The following is a 20,647-nucleotide window of genomic DNA, read 5'->3' as shown; positions in this document are numbered from 1 at the left end:
CCGCAGGATAAGAGGGGATTTGATTGAACTTTTTAAAATATACAAAGGGATTGATAAGTTAGATTTTGGGAAGATGTTTACACTCAATACAAATTCCACGAGAGGAAATGGGTGCAAACTAGTAAAGAAATTTTCCAGAACCAAGTTAAGACAGTCTTTTTTTACCAGTAGGGTCATAGAAGCTTGGAACGGTTTACCTCCTAGAGTTATCAATAGTTCCTCCTTAAGTAATTTTAAAAATGAGTTAGACTTGTATCATAAACAGCGTGGGCTAGTGTTCGATGAAATGGTGTAATTGTACCGTGTTTTACATACAGTGTTTGTTCATCTACCTGTAACCTCGTTGGGCCCAAGTGGCCTGCTGTTACATGGAATACATGTTATGTTATGTTATGTTAGGTCACGTGTCCGACACCCAAGGGATGCATCGAGTCCAAGTTTCAAATGGATCTGGGGCGTCCCAACTGAGTGCGAGCTAAATCCGGGCTGAATATGGGCTGCCTTGGCGGACAGGGTCAGCGGCAAGTCGTTCAGACTCCACTCGCCCTCTGTCGTCTTCTGTCGGTGTCGGCATGCCTCCCGACGAGCTCACGAGCTCTTTGGTACGGAATACGGAGCGTAATCACCCAACAGGTGAGGCTATGGTACCTCTCCCCTCCCTCTCTTTACTCGACTCCTTCTTCTTTCTCTCTCCCTCTCTCTCTTTACTCAACTCTCTCTCTCTCTCTCTCTCTCTCTCTCTCTCTCTCTCTCTCTCTCTCTCTCTCTCTCTCTCTCTCTCTCTCTCTCTCTCTCTCTCTCTCTCTCTCTCTCTCTCTCTGCACCTCTTCTACAGACGTCCTTGCTCTGTCTGTTCCTCTGACGGAGGACTAGCCGGCCCGCTCCGGCCCTCGCCGCTCTGTATCCAGACCAGGGCGTTGCCGTGTCTGTGATGAACGCCCCACCGCCGGCCGGCCGGCCTTGCCCCAGGCTCGGCCCGGCTCGCTGCCGGGTACGTCGGCCGTCGCCCCGAGCACACAGTCGGCACGTCTCGGCCGCACTGGAGCACTGGTGCGCAGACCGAGACACGCGGCACGCGCGTGAACGGCGGGCCGTGAGCCCGCCGCCGCCGGCAGTGGCGCTGCTGAGTGGCCCTGCAGATAACCGTCAGATGGCGGACGGGACGGGTCAGAGGGACCGCTGCAAATGAAAGACGGGAGAGGCGCTGCGGATAGGGGACGTGGGGAAAGGGGTCCCCTCATGCAGATAGTGAATAGGATTAGTGGCCACTTGAAACTTGCAAAACGTCCCCCAAGTAAGCCCCACGCCCTGCCACTGACCGCTGACCACTGACCGCTGACCACTGACCGAAACCTCGCCGCCACGTCCCACGGTCAGGCTAGTATCTACCGCAAACGCCGTCACAGCAACCGGCTTGGGAAAGTTTATTTACACCAAGGAACAAAGTGGACTAGATATTTGTATAAGCAACAATGATATAATAACTGCATAATTCGTACACATGGTCATCAAAGGCTAGGACGAACCACAAGACACACGCACGCACAGTGGACTGGACTGGACCTGGCGCACCGGCTGCGGGCCGGAGTCCGAGGTGGGGCCGGGGCGGGGGCGCGGACGCATTCCGCCGCCGCCGGCCGACCCACTCGCACCAACCATGTGAAAAATACCGGAACACACGCGCGCCTGTGTTTAACACATACAAATGCTTTTCTGTTTTACCCAGAAATCATGAACAGCTACGGACAGCTACGAACGAATGGAATTCGCTAGCCCGACCGCCGGTCCAGACGGGCCAACGGTGACGTCATATGCAGTGTCGGGTCGTGACGTCACCGTCGTCCGTCGGTTGGCCGGGACGGCGCCAGTCAGCCAGCCGAGATGGCGCTATGTACAGGGGCGTAGCTGATAGAAAACCGACTTCCAACGAATCGCCGACAACAGACGACATGGACAATAAGTCAAAACACGTCGAAACGCTGATGTCGCCGCACACCTAGCTTGGTCTGAGACGCCGCCACGCCGGGGAAGGAGCGCCGGTGGAACTGGAGGAGAACCAAACGGCGGACGATGGGCGCCCGTAGGGGAAAGGACATGAGCCCTGTGTCCTTTCTCCTAGTTGGTGCGCCATCGTCCAAGATCATTCACCTTTGTACTCTGCACTAGAGATTCTCGTCAACTGAACAACTCAGCGAGCCTGCCCGAGCCGGGGTGGGCGCGGCGGCCGGCGGCCGGCGGAGCGGGTTCGCCGGCCGGCGCGCCGCCGCTGTGCGCACCGCGTGTGCGTGGATGGAGGGGCAGGTGAGGTCGGCACCGTCACCGCAGTGAAGGTGCAGAGCGGCAGCGAAAAGTGAGGTAAGTTGCACGGGTGAAAATGGCCGCAGCGAGGCGTGAAAATGGCGCTAAGCTCACGAAGAACACCGCCAGGCTGCTTGTGCGCTAAATAAAACACAAAAGGAAAGTAGTTTGGTCCTGCAGGTATCTAAAGGGTGACCTAGCAAAAATGAGTAATGGTTTATAAAATGGTAACGTAGATAGGATAACACGAATAAAAAGTACCTGTTAAAAAGGTAGTAAAAAGTAGACTACAGTTATGAACATAGACAGCGTTTTGACTGATTTTATCATTTGACTATTTTTGCGCAAAACGCACAACTTTAAAAGCCCTGATAGTTTGGCACAAGCATTTCACATCGCTGACCGCCACACCAGCGCGCGGCACAGATGTGTGCCTGTGCCTCTCTCTCTCTCTCTCTCTCTCTCTCTCTCTCTCTCTCTCTCTCTCTCTCTCTCTCTTTCTCTCTCTCATTCACACACTCGCGGCCCAATCACGCCCGTTCTGCAGCCCACGGCGAGGCGCGGTCCGCTCAGAAGAGACGTTGGTTACCCGGCGTCTTGGCACAACACCAACAATAATGGACTACAAGCTCCCACAGATAATGATTAAAGATGGACTCTGGATAGAAACCCTAGGTCAGCTCGCGCACATTGGGCGCCCTACGGCGCTGCGACTCTGCGACAGTACAAAACCCGGCTGACGATAAACCAGTGCTGGCCCACTAGACGCGCACGCAGGCGGGGCGCGCGGCCGACCGGCCGGCCGGCCCTGCCGGGGTGTCTGTCAACGGGCGCTCGCGAGCTGGTCCCACTCTGAGGTAATCTTTCAGCGCAAAGTGCATTCACTCTAGATGTCTAAACTCCCTGGTCTCGCGCGCGCGAGGACCCCCTCTAGGTCGGTGGTAGCTGAAGATAAGCGTAGTCTTGGCTGTTGGTCGACAGGTGCGCGCCCGGCGGGCCCAACGCGGCTCACTTGCTGCGGATGAAGCGGAGCAGGCCGCTGGCGCGCGATGTGGAGGGAGGTGCCATCAGCATGGGCACCTGGTTCTTGTGGGTGATCTGGATCTGTCGGAGGAACGGAGGAGGACGCCTGTCAGACGGGGAAGTCTTCGGTCACGGCTCCGTCAGAGGCGGGCGGTAAACGGGTCGCGGTGACGGCCGGAGGCCTGTCCTTCCTACTCCGTGATCATTCCTCCCTTAGAATAGGCATGATGCTTGCAGTCGAAACGCAACGTGTATATTCCAAAAGGAAAATCTTAGACCGCTGTCTAATTTTAGGCATAACTATATCAAGGACGACCTTGTTGAGCATCACTTCTGACGAGCAATCAGTATTCGGTCTAGCACACTAATGCACTTGATATGGTCAGTGTGACGTCACCGACTAGCCTACATATGGTCAATGTGACGTCATCGCGTAGCCTACATATTGTGTCAGTGACGTATCTTTCTACTACAGACTTCACCTCTTTGAAGGATTACAAAACAATGCCTAGCAATTACAGGAAGATGACCTGGCTGCCGCACTTTTCCACCGGCTCAATGAATGTAAAAGTTGGCAAGGCCGGCGCTGTCGAGCGTGTCAAAACCGGTCGGCCGTGCAGAAGCCACTTGAGACCAGAGTGGCTAGTTTTTGCACTCGTGTAAAACAGTGGCTGGCGGTGGAGCGTACTATACAAGGCACGCCGATAGGATTGTGCAGATTGCACGAACTAAACGGGCGGCATAGTATGCAGTTTGTACGTAAAAATAGGACGAATGATGGACAAAAACGCCGAGAGGTTCTATGGCGAAGGCTCGCTAATTGGCGTTTGATGCTCCAGTACATTTCACAAGTTGAACATCATTGAAATTCAGTACGTTTTAAATTGCCCTAAAAAGCAATAACTCAAGAAAGAGTTACTGTGCTGGAACTGTGCAAGAAATTAAACAGAGGCATCTCACGAGTCGATCCAAACCCACATAATTTGCTATCTGCCTCTGTCAATCCCATTCACTTTATGCCATGGGCATTACCGGTGACCTGTTGGAGTCAGTAGGTACGCTCGCAGCGCCGGGTACCAGGGCGTCGGGCTGGCTCACCGTGCACGGCGGCTGCATCCACGGCTCGCCGTCGATCTGCATCGGGAAGCGTTTGCGCGTGCGTACCACCACCGACGAGCACTGGGCCAGCCGGCGGCCGGAGGCACGCAGACCCGTCTTCACCTGACCCATGTGCAGGCAGTTCTCCAGACCAATCACCTCGATCATTTTGTCGCCGATGTCTGCGCACAGGCGAACGCAAATTCGGGTTCAGAGAACATCGTCAGCCTGCTCGTTACTACGAGCAAGTGATATTCATTCTTGGAGTTGAAGATATATCATATACCATAAAAGTATATCATATATGAAGATATCATATATTTAACAATATCGGATCTTATCGTGATAATAACAATCAAATGCAAAGTAAACCTATTTTCGCTTTCGCAAGAGAACACCTCCGACTAACCGCACCTTGTATGGCAGAGTTGAGATCGAGCGAGTTGAACGAGTTGCTGCTGAGTTCGCGGTCACGGTCTTGCTTTTTCCGCTTCTTGGACTTCTTTTTGCCCTGGTCACCCCAGAGGTTGGAGCCGCCGTGAGTGTATGGAATGTTGAGCAGGAGGATGCCCTGCAGCGACGGTCCGTTCGCCAGGTCCAGCGACACGCCGTCACACTGTCGGCGACAGAAGGGAACGAGAGTAACACACTGTCGGCGACAGTAGGGAACGAGAGTAACACACTGTCGGCGACAGAAGGGAGTGTGAGAAACACACTGTCGGCGACAGAAGGGAGTGTGAGGAAACGCTGCAGTGTCGGCGACAGGGTTGCAAGGTATCAATTAACACCTAGGTGTCGCGATAGGACGGGGATGAAAATCCATACACTAGAGAGAAGTCTTACTACGAGGAAACTCAGAGAAAGGGACGGTCGTAAGACTTTGAATGGTAGTGTGAAAATAAAAGCGACATAGACTGGTACTTGTCGATTAAGTGTGAGAGTGTAATGATGTCATATGAAGGGAACTGGCGTCTTGTCTGGAAAGTGGGTCAGATAATTGACAACTGACGTAATTTCTAATTTTCCTATCGAGTCAGATTATTAGACAGAGCACAATAGCCAAAAGTTTGTTCTTACCATGATATCGATTTCTTCATGAAGGTTCTTGCACGACGCCGTGAACGTTTCTGATGTGGCGAACTCGAAGTACCAGAGCTTGTTTTTTACCCGTGAATTGAACTTTTCTGGATTCTTTTCTCGTTCTAGATGAAATTTGACGCATATTGCTGCATCCTGAAACCAAGGTGGAACATTTCCTAACGGCACTTTGGAGGTACGACCCGGGCTCGCAGCCTGCCGAACCAAGCGAAGTTAGTTACGTTATCGCCTCGGATGGCCCGGCCAATCAGAGACCAACGCAATTCGTCTAGCACGGGCAAACACTGAGAATCAAGGCCAGATCGATAAGACACCAGTAAACTGTCCAAATTTGAGGCTTGATTGTTTTAAACACCGGAAGGTCACGCCCAGGTCTGGCTGGTCTGGCATCATTGTAGAAATGAATGGAGATGGCGTAACACACGTCACGAACTTAACTACCCAGACAAGGCCACCGGCAGTGTCACCGGTAATGACTACATGCGGGGTCTCTCTCTCTCTCTCTCTCTCTCTCTCTCTCTCTCTCTCTCTCTCTCTCTCTCTCTCTCTCTCTCTCTCTCTCTCTCTCTCTCTCTCTCTCTCTCTCTCTTCAGTCGTGAATCGATTAGATGACCCCGTGAGCATCGCGCGATCCCTCCTGACATGGCCCGCCCACCCTTTTAGCCCCGCAGTGGCCGTTACCTTGACGCTATGAGATGCGTCATTTTCGGTAACGAATCGAGAGCGTCGGTAATCACGTATGCCAGGCGGGGAGGCAGCGCAGCCTTGACCGCTAGCCGGTAGCAGTAGGGCTATACACTACCGCGATTACATCTCAATGGGAGGTCGGCGGCTGGCGAAATCCCGGCTCTAATTGCCCTGACGGGGGCGGAGGAGCGCGTCCGGCGGGGCGGCGCCGCGCGGCGCGCCCGGTCGCTCACCACGCCTATGGAGAAGTAGTTGTTGATGATGTTGTAGGGAATGGGCTCGCCCGGCGGGTCGTCCTCCTGCATGCGGCTGTCGGACACCTCGATCCTCCAGCGGTCCATCATCACCGTGGAGGCCAGCTCGATTTTCTGCCGTCACACCGTCACATATCGTTACATACCGTCACATACCATCACATACCGTCACAGCGTCACAACGTGACATACCACAACGACACAACGACACATGCAGCGACACATACCGTCACAGTGTCACATACCACGCCATAGGCATCGCCACTGCATCGTCTCGGTAAGCAGATATCGTGCTGACAGCGTTGAATTCAATGTCCCATCGCCACGACCGGAGAATGCAGCGGGGAGTAGAAACGTAACACCATGAACCTGAACGGTAACTGCACTGACTCACAGCAGAGTAACCAGAACTCTTCACCCGAGAAATGAACGCCGAATAACTCAGCGGTCAAAACTTGCTTGGAATGAAATTTTAGCGCAATTTAGCGCAATATTTGCAGATTGCATTAAGTTATATATAAATGTGTTTTATAATTGTATGATATCGGACACTGGTAAATGGCACTTACCATGTAAATAGGATTCACTAAATGCAAATTTTAGTTTAATAACGGACACTCAATTTCCCACTCCAAGCTTAATGTAAATGTATGATACGTAACATATCACTGGGAGTTCTTACTATAAAAAGCACTTGTCTCGCTTATAAAGTAACCGAAAGTTTGGGATCAATAGTTAAAACACTATTCTTTAGAATTGTGTTTTTCTATTGAAAAACAAATCTGAGTTCCCTGACAATTTGGCAAAAGCTTATTCAGAAACACGCCGACCGTACAAAGGATTATACCACAGCGAACCAAGCCCACCCGCGTCCCAGACCTCCGAGAACAAAACCAGCACGCGTCTGGCCTTCTGCTACACTCGAATACGACGTGTGGCATTATGTCACATTCGCTCACCTAGCACGCGTCACGACCAGTAAGCGATAGCATCTAGTGCCCGTCGCTCATGCATGAATGAGACAGCGCTGCTGAGGCCTCGCAACACATCCGTCCGCGGTAGCTTTTATGACGGCCATCTAGTGAGAGTATCGGCACGGAGTTGGGCCTGGAAAGGTCGACGAGGACATGCTTCCCCGTCGCCGTATTGTTAGATTTCAATTACCGACTCGATTGTGTCCATTAGACGTCCTGCCATTGTGACGATTCGTCCTTGTTTTAATTGTGAACGCAGTTCGGCAATGACAATATTGGCTACATGTGTCCTCTGTACACAAGACAACATCTGGAACAAATGGTCTACAGAGAGTGTTGTGAAACAAAAGCATACACAACTATACAAAAGCACAAATGGAATGTACGAGTAGATCGAATGTCCTCGCATTGTTGGTCATGAAAAATGAATATGATTTCCTCTGCGTGAAATAGGCAATCCTGGAAAATATTAGTACCTTACGTGTATTGCTAAGCTTGGAACACGTCGTACGCCTCTTTCGTCTTTCTCTCTCCTTTTCTCGCCTTCTCTTTCTCTCCCTCTCTCTCTCTTTCTTTCTCTGTCTCGCTGTCCCTCTCTCTCTCTCTCTCTCTCTCTCTCTCTCTCTCTCTCTCTCTCTCTCTCTCTCTCCAAAATGACATATCATCCGTTCCTCCCCTCTATCACACTTTTTTCTCTCTCTTTTTCACTTATCTCGTGTCTATCCTCCCCATCTCCAGGGGCGGATCCAAGGGGGGGGTCACATGGGTCATGGCCCCCCCCTTGAGGCCCGGGGGCCCAAAGACCTTCCAGGGGCACCACCGGCCTATCAGGGGTATCACAGTCCTGACAGGGGCACCACAGGACCGCCAGGGGCACCGTACAGGCCTAGCAGGGACACCAAGGGCCTGGTGCCCCTGGGTCCTGACAGGACTGTAACGCCCCTGACAAGCCTGAAGTGTCCCCGGCAGGCACGTGGTGCCCCTGACAGGCCTGAGGCGCCCCTGCAAGGCCGGTGGTGCCCCTGGCAGGCCTGTGGTGTCCATGGCAGGCCTGTGGTGCCCTTGCTAGGCCTCTGGTGCCCCTGACAGGCTTGTAATGCCCCTGGAAGGACTGTGGTGCCCCTGGGCCCTGACAAGCCTGAGGTGCCCCTGACAGGCCAGAGGTGCCCTTGCTAGGCCTGTGGTGCCCCTGGCAGGCCTCTGGTGCCCCTGACAGGCTTGCGGTGCCCTTGGAAGGACTGTGGTGTCCCTGGGCCCTGACAAGCCTGAGGTGCCCCTGACAGGCCCGTGGTGCCCTTGTTAGGCCTGTGGTGCCCCTGGCAGGCCTCTGGTGCCCCTGCGCCCGGAGAGGACTGGTGCCCCTGAAAAGTCTGAAGTGGCCCTCGGCAGGCCCGTCGTGCCCCTGACAGGCCCAAGGTGCCCCTGCGAGGCCGGTGGTGCCCCTGGCAGGCCTCTGGTGCCCCTGGCAGGTCTGTGGTGCCCCTGGCAGGTCTGTGGCGCCCCTGGCAGACCTGTGTTGACTGGTGCCCCTGCTAGGTCGCTGGTGCCCCTCACAGACCTGTGGTGCTCCTGGGCCTTGACAAGCCTGAGATGCCTGGCTATGACAGGCTCGTGGTGCCCCTGATAGACCAGTGGTGCCCTTGCTAGGCCTGTAGTGCCCCTGGCAGGCCTCTGGTGCCCCTGCTACCCCTGCGCCCTGAGAGGACTATGGTGCCCCTGAAAAGCCTGAAGTGCCTCTCGACAGGCCCGTGGTGCCCCTGGGCCCTGACAGGCCCAAGTTACCCCTGCGAGGTCGGTGGTGCTCCTGGCAGGCCTCTGGTGCCCCTGGCAGGTCTGTGGTGCCCCTGGCAGGCCTGTGTTGACTGGTGCCCCTGCTAGGCCGCTGGTGCCCCTCACAGGCCTGCGGTGCCCCTGGAAGGACTGTGGTGCCCCTGCCCCTAGGGGTGCTCATGGGCCCAACAGGCCCGTTGTGCCCCTGACAGGCCTGTCGTGTATACTTGCTAGACCTGTGGTGCCCCTGCTTCCTGGCAGGCCTGTGGTGCCCCTGGCGGGCCTGTGGCGCCCCTACAAGGCCATAGGTGCCCCTGACAGGTTTGTGGTGTCCCTGGAAGGACTTTGGTGCCCCTGACAAGCCTGAAGTGTCAAGGACAGACCCTTTAGACGCCAGGGTCAAGTTCGTCGGACTGACAACGATTTGCTTACCTGATAACGTTCCTGGTAAGTACTCATTACTCAGCGTCCACAACATATATACATATAGCACATTCATATATACTTGCTTACAATTGGTAAATGTGGTTGTGACTAAGAGGTAAGATACTGACTAAAAATAAAAAATAAAAATAAAAAACTGAAAATGGGGGCACCACCAAAATGAAGTGGACGAAATCCGTTGAGTTTTTAATTTTGGGTATAGGTAGGGGCACCACTTCGATTCATGACCCTCCCCTTGGAGTTTTCCTGGATCCGCCCCTGCCCATCTCTGCCATCTTCAGACGGCCCTCCTGACGGCGTTTCACGGGATGGCCGAGGCGGGAAGGGAGGGGCGGGGCGGGAGGGGAGGGGAGATGGCACGCAGGGGCGTCTCCCCAACTGACATCAGATCAGCATCGGACCTCGCCAGTAGCGGTGCGGCGTCCAGCCTTGACCCAGATGGCTGCCTCCTCCGGCGGCGGCGGGACGCCAATGGACGGTCCGGCGCCGCCCGCCACTCCGGAACAGACGCGCCGGGATCGCTTTATGGGCCCAGCGACAGCGGCGCGGCGGCCTCGGTGCTATCGGGACATCGGCTGCTCACGGGACCCGGCCAGGTGCCAGCCGGTGGACAGGAAATTCGGCGGATGGGCGGGGACGGGGGCGGGGCCGGCGCTCCGGAGCCGACCGGAAGTCATGAGACGTTAACTCTCCCCAGAGACTTCCAGGAGGATGGACAAGGCCGGGCGGTGAGCGGCTCCGTGTCGCTGGGTCAGCTGTCGATCTGATTACTGCCGGAGAGTGGCGGGTGATACTATCAGAACCAGTCGACCAGTTATATGGCATTGGTTTCGCCGCCTAGAATATCGAAGCCGTCAAATGAACAAAGGGGTTACTCCAGAAAGTTGAATTCAGAAGAGCAAGCGAGCCGCAATTCCAATCTGATAACCAAAGGTTGGCAAATGGCGTCTTCAACATTTCTCAACCTCTTACCTGGATATGCCAAAATCATTTGGCTATAACTAAGAATAAAATAGCGAATGGTTAGGGATGCAATACAGATTAGTCTAGCATGAGCATTGTGGTTATAAGAATGCGAGGCCGAGTTCCATTAAATTTCATATCGGGAATCATGTGTATGTTATGTATGTAATGGGTCATGTTTTTGAATGCATATACATGTTTATATGTTTATGTTTATGTACATATGTTCCGCTTTCCGTGAATTAGTGGGTCAAATTTCCGCGGCTACTGTTCTGCCAGACAACATCCAGTGCGAGGACGTGTCCGATGTAAGTACTAAGGTGAACATAGGAGCACGAGCGGGCTCCCGCCCGGACTGTTGGTGCTGCACCTGAGCTCAGATCGCCCCGGCCCCGGTTCGTGAGTCAATCCGCTGCATCCGCCGCCCCTGTCCCGACCTCCCGCTGTCCGCACCCTCCGCTCGTGCTGTCCACCGCGCCGTCCTATTCCCCGGCATCACCCGTCCACCCAGTTCGCCCCCAGGGCCATCACGAGTGTGCCCATTCGTGCGACGTCCGTGTCCCCTCGCTACCGTTAGCGGGCTCACCACCAGCTGACCACCGGCCGCTGCCGCCACCGGGGAGCCCTCCGACCCAGCCACACAGCGACCTCCACGGCACCTGCCAAGGCCTCCTCTGGTGGCCGACTAACGCTACGGGCACCACTCACAACCGGTGCGGCTTATTGGAACCAGATCGGTGCGGTCAACATGCCGTGTGCAATTGCATGCAACAGGACCATATCAGGAATCAACTCTATAAAAATAAGCCTCATCTAGGTTAGGCCACTCAGTGACGTATAACGAAAGCACGTGGCACGCCGACGTTCAGCATTAAGTGTTATTTGAATGATATCAGTGACCCAAATTCAGCGCCATTGTTTCGTGACACCCACACACCAGACTGCGACATATCAATTTGTGATTTCCTTCAGTCTGCTAAGAATTGGCTCTTCCCGCTTTGTACCGTAGTATGTGGTAAGTTCTTACCAGCTACACGATTCCGCGTGTTAGCCATCTAATCGGCGATCACCGTCATCACGCAGCGCCTCGCAGTGCGGCCGGGCCGGTCGACTGACCTTGAGTATTTTGTAGATGGACTCGCCCTCGTAGCCGCCGCCCCAGCGCAGACAGCGCGCCAGGTCGTTGCCCGTGCCCAGCGGAATGATGCCCACGCACGGCGGGTGCGCCAGCTGCACCTTGTCTGTCGGAGACACAGCACAACTGTGACAGACAGATGCACAACTGTGACAGACACAGCACAACTGTGACAGACAGATGCACAACTGTGACAGACAGATACACAACTGTGACATACAGATACACAACTGTGACAGACAGATGCACAAACTGTGACAGACACAGCACAACTGTGACAGACAGATGCACAACTGTGACAGACGGATGCACAACTGTGACAGACAGATGCACAACTGTGACAGACACAGCACAACTGTGACAGACAGATGCACAACTGTGACAGACACATCACAACTGTGACAGACAGATGCACAACTGTGACAGGCAGATGCACAACTGTGACAGACAGATGCACAACTGTGACAGACAGATGCACAACTGTGACATACAGATGCACAACTGTGGCAGACGGATGCACAACTGTGACAGACAGATGCACAACTGTGACAGACAGATGCACAACTGTGACAGACAGATGCACAACTGTGACAGACAGATGCAGGACAACAAGGTGGGTCAGCCGAAAGATGCGGGCAGACGCTCGGGTTGTTATGATAGAAGAAGATAGAGCTGCACAGACGTAAACAGGGAATTAGCAGCACAGACCAGAAAGGGTCCCAGAGTTTCACAGACACATACGAGTCGAGCTACACTGAGAGGCTGCAGCTCAGAATCGGCGACCATCAGGCTCCTCTGTAACATCGTGACATTAGTATCTCCGAATAATAATGCAAAGCGAAAAGAAAATCGGTTAAAATTATGGTGGAATGTGAACTTGTTCAGATTAGAAACGGGCCAATTGATCCCCTCTGCTGATTTGTAGCGCGTTTAAAGAGTAGCACGGTAGAAAAAAGACCCCAAAACGGGGCGGAGTGCCCCGGCCAGCCGGCCGTTTCATCAGCCAAAACTGATGGGATTGCTCCACTGGCAGGACGGTCAGGCAGAGAACAGTTATCAGGGGACGACAAACGACAGGGGCAGCCACACAAAACGGCCGCTTTTCGTCACCACGACTTAGCGATGACCCAATGGCGTAACACGGGACTGAAGTCAGTCGAAACAAAGGAGCTCCACGATGGAGCGTAATCTCAGCATGGCAAAAATCAGCGAAAAAAAAGACGGACGCGCGGACGGCTGCGGACGAATGCGGGGCCGCTCCAGAAACCATCGCTCCATTCCTGATCGGCGCGACCAGCGCGGCGAGTTGCGTCACAGTCGCTGTCTGAAAACGTACCCGTCTGAGTGATGGGGCGACTGCCGGAGCGATCTGGCCCTAAACGATCACCGCGGGAGACGAACGGGGACGACCCGCGACGTCTCCGGGCGGGGCGGGGCACGGAGCGGCCACGGGGCGGGGTGGGGTGCGCCCGGGCGCGCTGGGTTATCTGGGGTGCGCTGGGTGATTTGGGGTGGCTGGGGTGCTCTGGGATCCGCGGGGGTGCGCCGAAGTGCTCTGGGGTGCGCTTGGGTGCTCTGTGATTCTCAAGTGGGTGTGCTATTCGGCTCTAGAGCAGAACCGACCCAGTTACAGTGGCGAGCCGAAGAGGGGAGGGGAGCCAAGCTGAATAGCCTCCAGTCTGGGTGCCGGGGAGGGAGGGAGAAGGGGCGAGTAATGGGTGACAGGCTGCAGCGTGTCGCCAGTGGAGCAGCTGCGGGGGCGGAACGGGCGCCCATTTGAACTGAGGGGCGCGGTCAGATGCGATATTGGACCGGTGTGCCAGCTGAGGTCACCCCAAGAGAGGGGCTGACAGAGACAGGGACGTACCCATCGAGTCCAAGATCCAGCCGATGGTGCCGTCGCCGCCGCAGCAGATGACTCGCAGGTCAGGCACGTCCTTGAAGAGCTGCAGGCCCTGCATCGGTCCGCCCTTGGTCAGGTTGTACACCTGGCGCGGGTTCAGCAGGTACTGCAACAGACGGTCAGAGAGGGGCGGTTAGCGGTGCGGTAGGTGCAATCACCTGAGGGAATGGACGTGGAGAATGATAACGTAGGAGAAGGGCAGAAGGCGATACGCTACTGCCAAGCAGGTAAGCAAGGTGATATCCTGGTGGACGTAAATATGGAAAGACCAGATGATCTTATCACACAACGCTAGGAACTGGTTGTAACATGCTGTAACCTAATGGCCAACAAAATATCAACTTAGACACCTACTGTTAATCTATTAGCATTAATTTATTCCCCAAGTCCCAAACAACAGATATGCCACCAAAACGTTGAACACAGAGCACTGGCATGAACACACTGGTTCTGAAATGCGCTCATGACTTGCGTAACATTTCCATGGACGGATGAACTGGCGACACTTCAATGATAAAAGAGCGGTCCGAATATCTTATTCACCATCCACTGCATCCATAAAAGTCAAAAAACGATGAGCTCATGTCAGAGTAGACTCAAAACTTCCATAGTCATTTGTTAGCATACGCTGCGCAAGAAAATCAACCTACGCTAACCATTTTGTTAACAATAGATTTTATTAAACCCGCGCCCTGCTGGGGGTCCTGGATTTCCACGCCCTGCTGGGGGGGGGGGGGTGTTTGAACACCCCCCCTTCTAACTCGGCTCCTGGGCCACGTAGCGATACGCGGAAGGCGGCGTTCGAAAGAGCGTAAAAAATAATGAGGAAATCACTTCGGTCAATTTTTTGGTCAGGTCAAAGGTCAGGTCACCAGAGGTCATTGAAGGCAAAATTTCGCCGATTTCCAGGTCGAATGTCGACAATTTCCAAGAAGCCAACGCATAACTCGGGAACCAATAGAGCTACAGCGCCGCGGAAAAGCGCATTCGATAGCCCTATTAACGCCCTTTCTGAGTAATTTTCTCAGATTTGACCTAACGTCAACGGTTTTGCCTGCAGGGGGCAAAAACTGCATAAATAGCCGATTTTTTCGGCAACAGTTTTTCTGCAATAACTTTTGATTCAAGCCTTGTACGAGCTTACTTTTACCGGCATCGTGTTCCTCTCGTCAAGACGCATCGAATGAACTATAACTTGACCTTGAAAGGTCAACTTGAAAATTTGACCTCAGGTCAAGGTCATGACCTGACCGGAAAGGGTCATGTTGCATATCAGTCGATCCGTATCGTCGAGCTGAACACATCTAAGGCGTTTTCATCGCTCTAGCATGCCTCTATCAAAAGTTATTTGCGAAAAACTGTTAGATACCATTCGTGACCTAAGATGACTGTAGCCGCCACGGCCTCAGCCGTGGGCCAAACCGAGCGCCCTCGTAGTCAAAAACGCTGTGCCGTCAACTGGACCTCTATTCGTCTGCAGCTCTCGAGGCAGTCCGAAACTGTCCGTTACTGCCCGGACACAAACACACAGACAATGCACCGGTCAGTACACAATCACGTCCACAATCGACATGTCCGAACAAAACGACATATTGTGAGCCGTGCATTGAACATAACATGAAATAAATATTGCTGCAATTCTAGAACCAAAGTTACTATTAGCGCTATCATTTACTCGATTAATTAACACTTAACAATTCGGGCAATTTCGTACAGTAAATCAGACGCAACGTTAAACATACCGGCTGTTCACGTCTCCGGCGCTCAACAAGTCGATCTCATCACGAAGATCGCTCCGTCCACACGGTCCGTCACGGGGGAACCCACAGCCACAGCTCGGCCGCCAAACATCCCCGGACTCACGAGCAGCCCGACTCCGCGGTGCTCACTCTGCCTAGCGAAAGTAAACACGTACATAAATCAAACTCGAACAAACAACTATATTACGTTAATGAATCGATCAGCATGTTTATAGCAATATCAAGAAAGAACAAAGTATAATTCAAATACAGAATCCACTTACATTTCGCGCAGCTCCAGCTCACACGTCCGCCCCTCAGCACACCGGGCACAAAACAACGCCCTCTACTCGGCCCGCACAAGGGTCACGCTCGGTCACGTGACCGCGGCCAGCTGCCACATCGGCACTCGCCCGACTCAGCTAGAGGTGCAAGTCCGACTCAGCTAGAGCTGCTGACGTGTGGCATCAAAGGAAGGGTGAGGGATTCAATGCGGACCGCGGGCGCCATTAACACTCCCCCCTTCGGACGACCGGAGCAAGGGCGGCCGAACTAACAGAACACGGCGCCCGATCAAAGTCAAATCACCATCAGTGGTTTACGGACTTAACGAGCTAACAGCTGCATCAGTTCAAAACAACATCCTGACGGCCTTACTTATCTAACAACTAGCAAACAATTAACAATTATCCCGTTGGGACACTGCACTTACCCACTAAAACTTAACTACACGAATTCTACATAAGTCACTCACCTGATGTTTGCCTACATATCGTACACTACAGCTGCAGGTCCGTTCAAACCAATACCCACAATGGGACGCGGACACTGCACGTCTACCGCAGATCAGACTCCGTGCTGATCAGGACCATCTTATGGATTGGCCTCAGGTATTCCGACGTAGACGTTTTGACCAGAGCCTTTCGAACCAGCCCGTCCCGGCTGGGAAAAACTTTAACTATCTTTCCCATCCTCCACTTACCTCTAGGTACATCTTGATCTACTAACAAAACAATATCACCCGGTCCCAGGTTCGTGGCAGTACGCGTCCACTTCTGTCGCGTCTGCAGTGATAACAAATACTCCCGCTTCCAGCGGTGCCAGAACTCCTGAGCCAAATACTGTACATGACGCCATCGGCGGCGCGGCAGTGAGTCGGCCTCAGAAAACTCACCAGGAATGGGTCCGACGCAACCCCTCAGGAATAACAGGTGACCCGGCGTCAGGGGTTCCACCTGACCCGAGGCCGTCGACACGTATGTCAACGGGCGACTGTTCATGATCGACTCGATTTCACAGAACAAGGTACTGAGCGTTTCGTCATCCACGCGCTGAGTAGGCATAGATCGCCAGATTTTACGAAACGTCCGGATCTGTCTTTCGACACCACCAGCGTAGTGAGAAGCAGTGGGAGGGTTGAAACTCCAATCGATACCCTGCTTCAGCGCTGCGCGCTGCAGATCACTCTGGCGAACCTCTCTCAGCGCCTCACGGAGTTCGCGATCGGCGCCAGTCAAGTTCGTTCCCATATCACTTCGGATTTGGGTGATCTGGCCTCTTCGAGCACTGATGCGTCGAATGGCATTGATAAGTGAATCAGAACTCAATGAACTCAGAATTTCCACATGAACAGCTCGTGTCATCGTACAGACACACATAAGTCCATACCGTTTTCGCTCAATCCGTCCAGTCTTGACCAACACTGGTCCGAAGACATCCAGCATCACCGACGAGAACGCCGGCGCGTCTGCCGAGACGCGCTCCCGAGGCAGCTCAGCCATCAGTTGATGCTGGGGACGGGCATTTACCCGTCTACACACCACACAAGATCGGATCAACCTCCGGACCTCTGTTCCCGCTCCAATGACCCAAAACTTACGTCTCAGGTCCCAAAAAGTGTGGTCTCTCCCCCCGTGACCAACTCTCTGGTGAGCCTCTCTGATCACCAATCGTGTCACGTGACTATCCCGGGGGAGAATCACCGGGTGTTTCTCACTCTCAGAGACACAATCAGATCGAGACAGCCTACCACCAACCACCAGCAGACCACTCTGCATGGTCGGCCGTAACTTTCTCAGAGGACTACTCGAACTCACTTCAGTTGGACCATCGTCACAGTCTCTACCAGGAAATTCGGGGAGTTCCCGCTGGACGTGCCGCAAGATCGCACGCTCTGCCTCATGCAGGTCGGACACAACCAGAGAGGCCTCACCAACGTGGTCACGCCGCCGAAGCCCCCTTCGGCGGGTCATGCACCACCTGCGAAATGAACCATTCCGGATGACACAGAAGAACCTCCGATACCATGCCACCGCCCGTTTGAGTCTGTCAAAGGACGAAAAATGACTGATTAGAGCGTCCGTTGGACCCTTCTGTCCGGTGCCGGCAGACACCAGAGCCACTGTCACTGGAGCGGACTTCACCTCAATCGGAGGGATCTCAGCGTGAACAGCTGGGTCTGAGGGCCAGCCACCAGCCTCACCATCCAAAAACTCAGGTCCCCTCAGCCACGGTCCCAGACCTGAAGGATAACAGCCACGAGAACCTACATCGGCAGGGTTCAACTTGGATGGCACGTGCGCCCACTCGGCCACCTCTGAACCATCATGTATGTAGGCGAGCCGGTTCGCCACATACGTCTTGAACCGTGTGGTTCGGTTCCGGATGAAGCTCAGGACCACCGTGCTGTCGGTCCACATGTGAAATGAATCAAATGTGGCATCCAACTCTCTCACCAGCAGTCTCCTCACCTTAACTGCCAGCACCGCTGCAGCCAGCTCTAGTCGTGGCACCGACACAAAACGAACGGGATTTACTAGTGCCTTTCCCATCAAAAAAGTCACAAAACGTTCGACCTGTCCCTCAGGGGTAAGAATCTCTCTTCTCAGGTAACCCACGGCGGAGTATGCCGTCTCACTCGCATCAGCAAACACATGCAGCTGACTGTTCAACACCTTCCCGGGAGGGCCGACGGTGCACCTCCTCAGCTGAACATTGTCAAGCTCGCTGGCTCGGTCCAGCCATTCTTGCCAGTCCTCCGCCAGCGGACTAGGGAGCGGATCATCCCAGCCACAGGAGAGCAGGCACAGTTTCTGTAGCAGCACTCGGCCCAACAGAGTCACCGGAGAGACAATTCCCAGCGGGTCAAACACCGAGCTGACTGTCGACAGCAGACCGCGCCTTGTCGCAGGTTTCTGCTTGTTGCAGAATTGGAAGCAGAACGAGTCGTCTACGATAGACCACTTCAGGCCTAACGCACGCTCGGTACCCAGAGTGTCCCTGTCCAGGTCTAAAGTCTTCACATTTTTTGCCCTGTCACCGACAGGGATCTCCTTAAGAAACTCAGAACTGTTGCTTGAGAACTTTGTCAAGTTGAACGCTCCGTTTTTGCACAAGTCTTTCAGGTCACGCGCTAGCTGAACTGCGCTTTCGACAGAATTTGTGGAACAAAGGGTATCATCGACATATGTTTTCCGAAGCAGAGCGTCGGCGGCCTCAGGATGCCGCAGCCGACCCTCCTCAGCGCAGCAGGTCAGTGCCAGGCTGGCCACACTGCTGCTGGACAGGGCTCCGAAAACATGAGACCTCATTTTCCACACGACTACCTCACCGTCAGGATTGTCGTCTTTAAACCACAGAAACCTCAGTAGGTCAGAGTCACAGATGGGCACATGGACTCTATGGAACATTGACTGGATGTCGCATGTGAATGCGACCGTTCCTTCACGGAAACGACAAAGTACTCCCAAGAGGGAGTTTGACAGCACCGGTCCCTTCTTCAACAGGTCATTCAAGCAGACCCCACGACTCTTGGCCGCGCAGTCAAACACCACACGCAGTTTACCTTTTTCCGGTTCAAAGACGCCGTGATGAGGGAGATACCAGATCGGATGACCCCCATTATCTCCCTCTGGCACCAGAACTGCGTATCCATCCTCCGCCAGTGAGGAAATGACACGTCTGTACGCGTCAAAGTACTCTGGGTCTGCATTGAAACGCTTCCTCAGTGAGTCCAAACGCTTTGACGCCACCGGCATGCTGTCAGGCAGCGCACCGAAATCCCTCTTAGGGAGAGGAACCTCAAAAAATCCATCATCATCTCTCCTCACTCGGGGCAGAACATCAGCGAGCCACTCGTGATCTTCCACAGAGAAGCACTCACGATCGTCAGACAAATCCTTGAAGTCATTATCATACATCTTCCTGTACAAACTATCCTCAGCGTCATGGTCAGAAACAGACATCTCCTGCACCCTCAGAAAGTTCACCGTGAACCTCTCTCCCGAACCGGTGGCTTCCCGGACCGGTCCCATCACATACCAGCCCAGTACAGTTCGCACAGCACACAGACCAGTCTCGCCCTGGGGAGGAGAACGAACCTCTCTCGCCACAATCAGTTCGGCACAGTTAGAACCGATCAGAACTTCCACCGGTACATCCAGCTCGTGAAGCTCTACACCGTCCAGGTGGGACGCAGCCTTTAGCTCACTTCCCTGACATCGGTCGGCCTGGGTGACCGGAAGCGCTTCAATAGTCAATAGTGGCGGTAGAGGGTGAAACTCACCGCCGTTTAGAGCGCTTACTTCTAACCCTGGAGCTATCGAAGTGGACATGCTCCTCCTATCGTTACCCACGGTCTCGATAGAGATGGTCGTGCGCTCAGTTTGCACTCCCAAACGCTCTGCGAGTCGCTCAGTCAGGAAGCTTCCCGACGACCCTTGATCAAAAAAACCATTCGTCACGATCACTTTGCCTGTTGGAGCACGAAGCCGCACCGCAACTACAGGGAGGGCCGTGCGACCTACACCCTGCAGTCCAAGGCTTGCACTTACAACAGCGCCTGCGGATCCACCGCGCGATGCAGACCCCGCCGCCGCGGCGGACTGCGCCATCGCCGTACCAACAGGTGTCGCCACCGCCGCACCAGCAGGCGGCGCCACCGGCGCACTCATGGGCGGACCCGCGCCGCCGCGGTGCGGAACCACCGCTGTCCCGACTCCGCCGGGCGGAATCATGTCACCTGGCTGCATCCTCTGAGACGTACTACCGCGAGGACTCGGCCGCTGATGCCACTGATCCGGCCGAGAGCCTGAAACCCAAGGTGGTGCCGGTCCCCCGCCCGGTTCGCCATGCATGACAGAGGGATGGAGCCCGCCACAGACGCCGCAGACCAGCGGCCGCCGGCAGGACCGAACCTGGTGCCCCACCTTTAGGCACCCAAAACATAACTTATGCTGCATAAAGACCTTTCGCCGCTCGAC

At 54.3% G+C, this 20,647-nt stretch overlaps 2 protein-coding genes across 2 annotated transcripts; both read right to left on the bottom strand.

Annotated features, from left to right (window-relative positions):
• Positions 1-1,402: 1,402 nt before the first annotated feature.
• On the bottom strand, positions 1,403-15,564 carry LOC122394008 (diacylglycerol kinase 1-like). Its single transcript, XM_043390531.1, has 9 exons — positions 15,537-15,564; positions 15,390-15,424; positions 13,612-13,753; positions 11,726-11,850; positions 6,438-6,572; positions 5,497-5,652; positions 4,834-5,035; positions 4,420-4,601; positions 1,403-3,402 (listed from the first exon to the last, which is right to left on the bottom strand). Exons 1-9 carry the CDS (start codon positions 15,562-15,564, stop codon positions 3,307-3,309), a joined length of 1,101 nt encoding a protein of 366 aa, XP_043246466.1. The 3' UTR covers positions 1,403-3,306.
• On the bottom strand, positions 15,048-19,317 carry LOC122393996. Its single transcript, XM_043390518.1, has 2 exons — positions 15,671-19,317; positions 15,048-15,541 (listed from the first exon to the last, which is right to left on the bottom strand). Exon 1 carries the CDS (start codon positions 19,073-19,075, stop codon positions 16,223-16,225), a length of 2,853 nt encoding a protein of 950 aa, XP_043246453.1. The 5' UTR covers positions 19,076-19,317; the 3' UTR covers positions 15,048-15,541; positions 15,671-16,222.
• Positions 19,318-20,647: the final 1,330 nt, after the last annotated feature.

Source organism: Amphibalanus amphitrite, unplaced genomic scaffold (assembly GCF_019059575.1).
Source record: "Amphibalanus amphitrite isolate SeventyFive unplaced genomic scaffold, NRLGWU_Aamphi_draft 000568F_arrow, whole genome shotgun sequence".
In the NCBI taxonomy this organism is placed as follows: Eukaryota; Metazoa; Arthropoda; class Thecostraca; order Balanomorpha; family Balanidae; genus Amphibalanus; species Amphibalanus amphitrite.
The sequence above is the reverse complement of the archived record's forward strand: the minus strand, read 5'-3'. Positions and strand labels throughout refer to the sequence as shown.

What these genes read in the sequence shown, in the direction of transcription:
- LOC122394008 (XM_043390531.1), bottom strand. Translation starts at nt 15,564, where the DNA reads ATGTACGTGTTTACTTTCGCTAGGCAGA. An exon ending in ACTACTTCTCCATAGGCGTG is followed by an intron (nt 5,653 to 6,437) that starts GTGAGCGACCGG and finishes CCTTGGTTTCAG; the next exon opens with GATGCAGCAATATGCGTCAA. An exon ending in TCTCAACTCTGCCATACAAG is followed by an intron (nt 4,602 to 4,833) that starts GTGCGGTTAGTC and finishes GCCTGTGCGCAG; the next exon opens with ACATCGGCGACAAAATGATC.
- LOC122393996 (XM_043390518.1), bottom strand. Translation starts at nt 19,075, where the DNA reads ATGTTCCATAGAGTCCATGTGCCCATCTGTGACTCTGACCTACTGAGG.